The sequence below is a fragment of the Pundamilia nyererei genome, unplaced genomic scaffold, assembly GCF_000239375.1.
Source record: "Pundamilia nyererei isolate P.nyererei 1_Seehausen unplaced genomic scaffold, PunNye1.0 scaffold00088, whole genome shotgun sequence".
Classification (NCBI taxonomy): domain Eukaryota; kingdom Metazoa; phylum Chordata; class Actinopteri; order Cichliformes; family Cichlidae; genus Pundamilia; species Pundamilia nyererei.
Genome location: NW_005187489.1, coordinates 994,311 through 1,004,927, shown reverse-complemented (window position 1 = coordinate 1,004,927; position 10,617 = coordinate 994,311). Strand labels below are relative to the sequence as shown.

The 10,617-nt window shown below is 41.1% G+C and overlaps 1 protein-coding gene across 2 annotated transcripts in view; it reads left to right on the top strand.

The window, feature by feature from the left end:
- Positions 1–9,816, top strand: part of srrm1 (serine/arginine repetitive matrix 1) — a 12,825-nt gene extending 3,009 nt beyond the window's left edge. The window contains exons 3-17 of one of the 2 annotated variants that reach the window (XM_005738952.2): positions 1,433–1,555; positions 3,718–3,888; positions 4,240–4,334; positions 4,431–4,679; positions 4,858–5,040; positions 5,136–5,255; positions 5,360–5,568; positions 5,765–5,845; positions 6,364–6,450; positions 6,658–6,793; positions 7,504–7,593; positions 7,793–8,272; positions 8,377–8,557; positions 8,899–9,075; positions 9,164–9,816. In XM_005738952.2, coding sequence (XP_005739009.1) covers positions 1,433–1,555; positions 3,718–3,888; positions 4,240–4,334; positions 4,431–4,679; positions 4,858–5,040; positions 5,136–5,255; positions 5,360–5,568; positions 5,765–5,845; positions 6,364–6,450; positions 6,658–6,793; positions 7,504–7,593; positions 7,793–8,272; positions 8,377–8,557; positions 8,899–9,075; positions 9,164–9,274 — 2,493 coding nt within the window. In that variant the 3' untranslated portion in view covers positions 9,275–9,816. Of the gene's footprint in view, positions 1–1,432; positions 1,556–1,609; positions 1,931–3,717; positions 3,889–4,239; positions 4,335–4,430; positions 4,680–4,857; positions 5,041–5,135; positions 5,256–5,359; positions 5,569–5,764; positions 5,846–6,363; positions 6,451–6,657; positions 6,794–7,503; positions 7,594–7,792; positions 8,273–8,376; positions 8,558–8,898; positions 9,076–9,163 lie in introns of those variants that run through there. The other variant, XM_005738953.1, reaches the window with a different exon arrangement.
- The last annotated feature ends 801 nt before the right edge of the window (positions 9,817–10,617 follow it).

Genomic DNA, 10,617 nt, shown 5'->3' with positions numbered 1-10,617 from the left:
TGTACCTCTGGTGCAAATTACTGACCTCTGTCATCATTTTAGGTGGGGGAACTTGCACAATCGGTGGCTGACTAAATACTTTTTTGCCCCACTGTAGTTGAGTAACATTTAAGGAAAGCCACAAAAGTTTTTGATTTAAAGTCCTTCTTTTTTTGTCACTGTAACTTCTTAAAAAGACACAAAGAAGTGACAGTGCGGTTGAGGGTAGGACGCCATCTAGAGCGCACCACATTTGAATAAAAGTGATTATTGCAACACGTTATCACTTATAAGGAAAACTTGACACATGACATTTTAAAAGCAGATCTTAAAAGAGCCAAATGTGTGATCAGTTGCTACATTAACGTTAAGCATTGTTTGTATTTGTCTTCTGTCTGTGTATTTTTATTTGTATATCACATATCAGATTCATGTTACTTGCCCAGTGGCTTCTAAAGAAAATGAGCTTTTTTTTGATAAATTCTGGCATGTGTAAGTTTTGTATTATTTTGGATTGATGACCACTAAGTTGTTCCATGGTCCACACATGGTTACACATTGGTCTTAACAAGCAAAAGATCCCAGGTTCTTCAACATAATGACTGACCCATGACGTCCATTAATATAAAGCGTCAGAGTCAGATAAAAACAATTTTAAGGTGCGACGAGATAAAAATTAAACTGGATCCCAAAAGGGAACTTTTTTTGTACAACATCTAAAAGTTAAGACAAGTACAACAAACATAAAACCAGACAGCTTTATAGAGTAGAATGATACATTTGGTAAAGTAAATGTAATATGGCAAAACTAATATATTGCGTTAAATTAAAATAAATACAGTAAAATATAGATTTATGCAGAAATATAAAGCCGAGCTTTGTGCTACGTTTTTCCCCCCAAAGCCATCCGTGGTGAGAAAATGTTAAATCTTTTGTTTGACAAAAAAGGTTTTTAAATTTACCTTGTATGATTTTTAAATATGTAAGTCAGATCTTTTAAGGACAGTAAAGCTTTTTTTCTTCTTTATTTAAATCCTTGCCATAGATGAATCACTGTGTTTTGTCTTGTGGGATTTGTGTGTAATCTATTTAGTCGTCAGACAGAGTGAAATGGACAGGTTTTTGTCAGATAACACAATCGCTTTGTGCTCTGATTGCATTTTGTGCCCATTTTGAGCCAGGAAAATCCATGTTACATAATAATATATTTATAACAAAGCAAAAAAATTAGTTAAAAACGACTTACTAAATCTGGCTACAAAACAGAATCGCAAATATCGGATGGAATTAAAGCAGCTATGTATAAAACAGTGTGAGCTGGCAGCGCAGGGTTGAAATAAACCATTAAGATGAGAGAAGAGACAAAACATTATGAAAGATATCTTGTATCTGTTCAGGTGCATATAAACAGGTGCTGCTGTTTCTCATCACTAACGGTCTGTTTCACGCTCAGGTGGACATGACCAAAGTGAACCTAGAAGTCATCAAACCTTGGATTACGCAGCGAGTCACTGAGATTTTGGGGTTCGAGGATGACGTCGTCATAGAGTTCATATTTAACCAGCTTGAGGAGAAGGTAATGTCTTTAATCGTGTTTATTTTTTGTTCTTTCAGAACTGTCATATATTGAAGGGCATTGCTTAGTGCTTAGTCAGTAAGAACGATATAAGCAAATAATTACACGTCCTAGTCAAACTGAGATTGAATGGGAAAAGTAACAGTTGGTGTAAGACTGATTTATAATGACATTACCATGTTTTGCTGTTATGTGACAAAGTGCCTTTATCCAGCAGTCTTCTAATGATGATGTGATTTATGATTTAAAAGGCCTGAACCAATATGGATGTTATACCTTGCATCAGAAGTATAGCACCAACACCTAATTAGCTCTCTCCTGAGCCCAAAGTCACTGAGCCCAACTCTCCCTTCATGATGCAGTGTGTGGTTTGAGGTGAGTTATATGCAGGGATCACCTATATCATGTCAGTGAAAGAAACGCCTAAAAAAAAATAAATCAATTAAAAAAAATGCCATAATCATATTCTTCGTAGGTGTTGACAGCCCATCGGTAGACTGCCCAACTGTCTTTAAACGTAACAGGAGGTACAGGCTCAAAACAGGACATAAAAGGGCTGAAACAGCCTGATTTTCTGTACTTTCTACCAATTGGGTTATCACGCAAAACTGAAAAGTATTGTCTCACTGGCCACCTCTGATTGCAAGTTTTTACTGTCTTTTGCACTCTGTTGAGTGTGGTCAGAAGTGTTTTCGCTTTCACTTGTTACCACACAAAACAGTCATGTGAGGGTGTCAAGAACACAAGTGTTATAACGTCACTGCAGCAAGTTGAGAACTTCAACCTCTGGAGGTCAGCATAAACACGATTTTCGCCCGTAAGAAACAATACTTTTCAACTTGGTTTTAAGTTAGTACAAGTTCACTTATTTTCTACAAAACCCCTCTTAACAGTAAACCTGTAATATTGTAGATCCTATTTTTGTAGACTAAAGTGTACATTCACTCCAGGCTGTTTTATTTTAAGCGTTATGTCCAGCTGTTTTCCTTTCCATAAACTCTACTCTGTCCCACTGATAGATCAAAGCATGTAAGATGTCTGGAACTTGGGTAACTTCCATTGCACAGACATACTTTATAAAACAGGAAACATTTCAGATAATTTATACTCTGTATTTGTAATTACCATGCTGTCAGTGTACTCGTATATTTTTTTGAATGCAAGTTTTGATTTCAGTGCCATTTATCTTCCTTTATGGCTCGTTATTCTAAGAAAATCCAGATGTATGTATTTTCATATTTTATGTCGCCAGCATCACACATGTGTATTATTTTTTACTTATTATTTTATCTTTTACTTGCCAGTGGGTGGGCTGTTTAAGCTAAATTTAAAGGGTACTGTTGCATAATGGAAAACAGTTGATACAGTTAATGAGATTACGCTATCTCACAATCATTCTATCAGTTGTTGAAATAAAACTCAGTTTTTGTGTAACTGTGTACTCATTATTGCTTGTTCGTCTCTTGCAATTTAGATAAATGATATAACATTAAGCTCATGGTGGTTGAGTCTCAAGCAGTAGGGAGGCGGAAGCAAGCCAAGGGAGCTCCGTGCCCACTGATCCCACGGGACTCACTGAAGACACCGGAACTGTACTTGCAGTGTTGGGTTTTAATGCACTCTGTATTGTGGCTGTTTGTTTACCTCCTGAAGTGTAGACGGTGGGGAGACTGGAAAGCAAGGGGTGGGTAGTGGCCAAGGGGATGTATGGTAGTGGGCTAGCACTGAAGAAATCAAATTATACTACAATTTCTTTGTATTACGGGAGGTTTTGTTTTCTTCTTTTTCTATTTTGTTATGGTAGATTGTAAATCTAGGGCAGCAGAATTGCATGCTGTGTTTATTTTATTTCTTTAACATCATTAGATGTGTCTCCCCTCAGCTAGCTCACAATCTCAGTTTCCTGAGTTTGTGAGTACAATTTAAATCAGTCTCATTTTTGTAGGTTGAGTCTAATATTGGACCCAGGGATGTTAAATAGCCTAGTCAGTGTCTTACATGTTTTTAAGATGGTTATCTAAATAGTCTGAGGTATAAATTTATAGAGGAGTAGAAGGTAGGGAGCCCCGTTTGTGGGACCCTACCCCCCCTTGCTGTTTGGTCTTCAAGTATTTCAATGGCTACGTTTTTTTTTCTCTCCTCCCTTCGTGTGTGTGTTGCAGCACCCGGATAGCAAGATGATGCAGATCAACCTGACTGGCTTTCTGAACGGGAAGAACGCCCGGGAGTTTATGAAGGACCTCTGGCCCCTGCTGCTGAGCGCCCAGGAGAACATTGCGGGCATCCCATCAGCTTTTCTGGAACAGAAGAAAGAGGAAATCAAACAGAGACAGGTGAGTTTTTCTAAATGGTGGAAGCGGGGATGGGCAAGATCACGCTGAGCTTGGTGGCTTTCCATTTATCTTTTTTTGAAAGTGTGTCATACAAGACTTTTTTTCTTTTTTTGGGTGGGGGGGTGGCTTTTGTTGTGTTTGCACAGCTGCTCCTCAACAAATTACATGTAGGAGGGGACCTGTAGCACAGACACGGGAATATAGTGGTGTAAAATAAGTATTGACAAATTGCAGTAATAAGACCCCTTTTCTGTTAAAAAAAAAACTCTATAAAATGTATCATGTTGAACTCAGTAATTATTTAAAAATAGGAGCAAAATGATTCATCTCTCATTGATCTGTTTCTGGCAGATTGAACAGGAGAAACTTGCTTCTCTGAAGAAGGTGGATGAGGAAAAGAAGGAAAAGGACCTTAGAGAACGGGCTCAGTCAAAGAGCCCCAGGAGGTACGATTATTTTCATTTTGAGACCCATAGATGGAACTACAGCTTGTGAATTTGTTGTAGAACATGCAAACCTCTTGTATTTGCCTCTCTGGCCAGACGGAAAACGAGGTCACCATCGCCGCGAAGGAGGTCGCCATCACCACGGAGGAGGTCACCAGCGAAGCGGGAAAGGAAACGCAGCCCCTCACGCTCACCAAGGCGCAAACAAGCTAGTCCAGTTGGTGGCAGTTCACCCCCTCCGCCCCTGATGCAGCTGTCCACAAAATCTTCAGAGGAGCCAGTAGAACCAGATACTTCAGGAAGAGCTGTGCCAGAGGCAGTCGTCCAAGAAGCTTCTTCCACCTGGTTTGTGGAATTCTTGCTTTTATTTGAAGTGGGCATTTAGTTGGACTGGTATTATTTAGAACTTAACCCCTTAGCAGTCCTACAAATTTACAATTAGTCCCCTAAACCATCCAATGTACCGTGGGCGGTACGTCCGACTGCTAACAGGTTAAGACATTTAAATACTTTTCTTTTGCAGTGAGACAGTTGTGGAAGTAGTGAAAGCCGACTCTGTGAATGAAGTCAAAGAACAGTCGCCAGAGAAAACCCTTAAGAAAGAAGAGAGACCGAGGTCACGAGAAAGGGAGAAGGACACGAGGAGGGAAAGACACCATCGCTCACGCTCTCATTCTCGTTCTCGCAGACGCCGCTCGCGCTCTAGGTGATTTGACGTGTGGCTTTAACTTAAACTTTCATTATGAAAAATCAAAGTCTGTAAAGGAGTTTTCTATATTTGCTGATTCTCTACCCAATCAGATCGTACTCCCCTCGCAGAAGACAAAGTCCCAGAAGGAGAATGTCTCCTCGTCGTAGGAGCCCTCCTAGACGTGCGCCAGCTAGCTCCAGGCACAGACCCAGGCGTTCCCCCGTCCGCAGGTCGGCATATTTATTTATTTTTTTGTATTGGCATGGATTTAATATTTTACTTCATGTTGTCTGTGGTATACAGACGCCTTTAAGCCTTTTTTTTTGTCCTACAGGAGGCGCTCCCGCTCTGCTTCATCCTCTGGTAGCAGCTCATCAGGCTCTCGCTCGCCTAAAAAAGCAGTGAAAAGAATATCTACCACACCACCCCGAAAACAGGTCCATCATCCTGATACTTCCATTAGTCCCACAGGCAAGAACAGACGGTCACCGTCTCCACGAGCTAGAAGGGGCCGGGGCTCTCCTTCCCCACCCAGATCATCAGGTGTGCTTCAGTTCCTCCTTTGTACATTATATTAAAATATTTTTACCTATGAAAACATTTGAAGACTTTATGCTTCTTCTGCTCAACCAATGTTGGATTCCAATGTTAAACTTAATGAGTATCTCTAAGCTCGTTGCTGTTATTTTAATAAATCTGTGACAAGTGCATATAATTTTTGCTGTGCATTGTTTTTCAGGGTTTAAGAGAAAACAAGGAGGAAGGGCTGATTCTCCCCCTGACAACGTCAAGCCCAGACCATCTGAAGGCTCCGACTCGGGTAAGTGTAAAACTTGTTAAAGAACCATGCTGCCTTTCACCTCACGGATCTCGAAATATGGTGACTGTTTAACACTTTAACTCATCACTTTGCGCCCTGTGCAGTTACTGTGGCTTTCAGCAGGATGTACATGTTCACTTGTCATGCTTGTGCACTGTATTGTGTACTTGGAGAGCTTAGTTGTAATTATTCTCATTGAGAAATTTAATTTACCAACACATAGTTGGGTACTTGTGTGAAATTCTCAGCATTCCCGAGCCTCAGCCTTTGGCTTGCTCCCACACTGAGAAGGCTGAGTCTGTGTAACCTGAAGGATCTCTTTACAGGGTGAAGCTGAGCCACCAGAACTGTTAAGAAACTGTGTGCTAATGCAAGGGGAAACTATAAATGTTGTAACATGATGACAGACCAAGCATCACAGCTATAAGTCTGTCTTCTGTAATACTTGTAGCATTTCCTTGGCAGTCTGTTTCCGGCTTTGCTAACACTGATGGGACACTCAATGCTCTGCATTTCAGAGGAGGATAAAAATGAGAAAGGGGCAACAGCAGATTCGGTGCAACAGCGACGTCAGTATCGCAGGCAGAACCGACAATCTTCTTCAGGTTAAAAGCGTTTTTATCCCCGTTCTTTCTTTTCCCATACCCCCGCCCCTCTCTCTTTAACGAGTCTGTCCATGTCATCTTGCACTCATCGTCTCATGGACTTTTGAAGCTGTGTCCTAACCCCAACCTTGGTGTTTTTTCCCTGACCGCATACTGCCAAGGCTTCGCTGAAGCAGCTCTTGATGTCATTTGTTTGTGTGGTTTCAGAAACGGGGTCTTCATCCTCAGAAGATGAGGCGCCCAAGAGGGCAACAGGAGGGTCAGGTGCCAGAAATGGTGAGGTCAGGAGGAGGCGCAGTCGTACACAGTCTCCTCGAAGGCGACACAGGGATCCCTCCCCGAGGTCAGATAACACAGTATTTACACATTATCTGACTTTTATTATCTCACTTTAACCTCGAAGTCTTAATAGTTTGTGCTCTGCTTATATTGTTTGTATGTATTAATTTTATTCCTCTGCGCCGACAGAGGCCTACTCAGGGCCAGACAGTGTTACGTTAAGTACAGTGTATCACTATCCGCCCACTTTCATCCATAATGTGGCACAAATGGAGCTGCGTGGGTGCTGCACTTCCTAAAAGTGGATGTTTATTTTCCACATAACATAGTAACGTAGGCTGTACTAGCTGGAGAGCACTGGATCACAGTCTGTGTTGTTCATAGAACAGCTAATATCTTTTTTTTTTTTTTTTTTAAGTCTTGCTCATTGTGCTCGTGCCTGGCAGTGGGCCAGTCTCGACCCTGGGCTTTGCAGTACTGTGGCTGAAGCTGACTTGCAGTCAAATCTAAGTTAAAGATTGTGACGCAATTTTTACATTAAGAATTTGTAGCTTTTTTGTTACTGGCAGTTATTTACTGTTGTGTGTGTATATATATTTTAATCCAGTGATTGCTTTAGTTTGGCCAGTGAATCCTTTATTACCAAATTCCTTCAAGGTCTGTATAACAAATGTGTTGAGTCTTTACAGACCTTGAATAAAGCTGCAGCTTGTCTAGTTATGGGAGGCGGGCGGCCACAAGTTGGTGACTCTGATTTTGTTTTTTTCCTTGCAGGAAAAGACGCTCTCCATCTCCAGTACGCAGACGTCGCACCCCTACTCCTCCTCGGCGTCGCAGATCTCCCTCTCCTCCTCAAAGACGCAGGTATAAGAATGTTTCCTTTTAAATTTAGACAAACGATCTCTCCAAACTTCTGTGTTGCAAACAGACTCCTGGGCAATAGCATGTGTTTCATACAGGAGTCATTGTTCCTGTCTTGTGGTTTTTATGAAATACTTAAAATTTTATGAATTACTTACCAATTTTAAAGTATTTCCTAAAGGTTGTATTTCCTGCTTCACAGGTCTCCTTCCCCACCACCCCGTCGTAGATCTCCATCCCCCAGACGATATTCTCCCCCTATCCAACGTCGCTACAGCCCTTCACCTTTGCCCTCTCAGAAGAGGAAAATGTCTAACTCGCCAATGAAACGCTCTTCACCGGCTACCAAGCGACGTCCCTCCAGATCCCCCAGACATAGAAGCTCTCCTCCTCCAAGAAGACGATCCCCTCCCTCCTCGACATCTCCACCCAGACACAGGAGGAGCCCCATGCTGCCACCTGGGCGGCGAAGCAGAGATGCTCGATCCCCTGTTGCGGCATCCAGACGCCTCTCCCCATCCCCTGCAAACCGCAGTCACGCTGTTAGAGGATCCACAACCCCCCCACGGCGCTATGAAACCTTGAGCACATCTCCGTCTAACCAGCGCAGACAGCAGTCACCTCCACACAATAAAGTCATCCGCAGAGTTTCACGCACCCCAGAACGCCGTGACAACCAGAGGTAGGGATCACTTATGTATCAGACAGAACAGCGTTTCAATTTCTATTTACCTGTGACATTTTTGTGTGCCAATTATCTGATGTCACCTGTGTCATCTCTCTCAGACCATCTCCAAGCCCTCAGCCTATAAGAAGAGCGTCCTCCAGATCTGTTTCCCCTGAACCAGCAGCTCAGAAACGTCCGACTCAAGCATCCGCCTCCCCCTCCCCGTCTCGCTCTGCCAGTGCGTCTCCACCACCAGCCAAGAAAGCCAGCAGCGGTTCTGGAAGTCGATCTCCAAGCAAGGTTTGAGCTTATTCGCAGATATAAAAAAAAAAAATAGAATTTTTTTTTTTTTTTTAATGAAGGGTGGGGATTAATGGTCTAACTGTTAAAATCTGTGCACGCCAATCATGGCAAGTTATAGCCTCAGGAAGTTGAACTTTTGCAGCATTGTTAAAAGGAAATGTCATCATATATGTTCAGTGTTTTTAAAACTTGAAACTGTAAATTCTAAATTCCTCCAACAGAAACACATTAACTGTAAGCTGAGCTGCAGCACCGTTGCCATAATCCTTCTCTTAACTTTGTGTTGATATAAACATGCTTCATGCCTGTGTCGTCAAGTTCTGATGTTTCTCTTTCAGACTTCGGATGTTGACGGCGGTGCAAAGAAAAAGAAGAAGAAGAAGGAAAAGAAACACAAGAAGGAGAAGAAGCATAAAAAGCACAAGAAGCATAAGAAGGAGAAGAGCAGTAGTGCTGCTGTGACTGGAGACACACAGGAGAACCAGGCTGCAGAGGAGGACCGAGATTCCAGAAAGGTAACATCAGTTTCCCCTCTGTCTGATTTCTGTTCGGTACAACAGCGGATATAGGTCGTTGAGTAAATGATGCGTTGTTGTTGTTTAGGAATCGGACAGTGACGTGGAAAACACCTTGGATGATCTGGAAAAGCACCTTAGAGAGAAAGCGCTGCGCTCCATGAGGAAGGCCCAGATGTCTCCATCACAGATGTCCTGAAAGCAAGCGGCTCTCACTCGTGAATTTTCCAATCACTCTTGATGTTTGTCATCAACCTGGTTCAGCTTTAGAATGTACAAATTGTTAAACCTTGACTTTTGTGTTTCTTTTTACTGGTTTGGTACATTCTGAAGGGTTTGATTTGTTGGTTAGTGTATTATCTGAACTGTAAAGAAGCTTGTGATGTTCATAATTTTAATTTGTCAGCAGGGAAACAAGTTAGGCTCAGAGGTTTTGATTTGGGCAGGTTAAATATTATTTCCACAGCCTACAGTAGATTCTGTTGAGAAATGATTGCATGTGCAGTGATTGTCTCTGATGTGCATGAACCACTGACCTTATGAAGTATAGGTAACTATACAGTAACATACAGTTACTTTTGCCTTTTAGTTGTGAGAGACGGCTGTGTCCACTATTAAAGAGGCTGTAACGGAACCTTTTGTCCCATATTGTAACTTAATAGAGGTTTCGGCATCATTTAACCTGCTTATTTTTGAGTTTTAAATTCTTGTTTGAAGACTATGTGATACCTGCTTTGTTTTTTTTTTTTTTTTTTTTTTTTTTTTTTTTTTCTTTTCCCAAACCGATAGATGATGCAGTTTGTGTTGACACTCTTGTACCAAGCTAATCTCTGTGGGACTGCTAATAGTATCTTTGTATTTAGTAATTTTGCCTCTTGTCATCTTGTCCTTTCAGAATTAAAACCTTTTTTATAGGATTAATGGTTTTGGAACATTTTGTCATTCTTTTTGGTTGTAATAAAATGTTGTAGAAAAGAATCTAAAAAGGGATTATTATTATTCTCCTCATTATTATTATTATTAGTATTAGTATTATTATTATTATTATTATTTGTTTTATTTGTTTGGAAACATAGGCTGCTGTCAGGACAAGCAGCAAAAATGCTAGTTTCTATTTTCTGTACGTAATCAAAAGTGCAATTGCCAAACATTTTTGTGTCAAATCAGTAAAATTCTGTTAAATCCATCTTAAAGGACAAACATTTTTGGAATAAGGTTCTGTATAAGGCCTGAGTTCGTTTAGCTTAGATTTAATTTGAAAACAGTTCTATATTATGTAATGTATGAGATCAAGTTTAAGAAGCCGTGAGCTTAACAAACATACAGCACTGAACTCATTTAGACAGCTAAGTAAATTCTGACATTTGAATATTCTTCAGGAATTGTTCTCTGGGCTTTTGAGGGACATGCAAAGCTCTTTTTTGGATGTTGTCTGCCTTAAGATGAGCCCACACTGCTTCAGTAATGTTGAGGTCTGGGCTCTGGAGACCAATCCATGACCGGTCGTGTTACATCGTGTGATATATATCTATATAGATATAT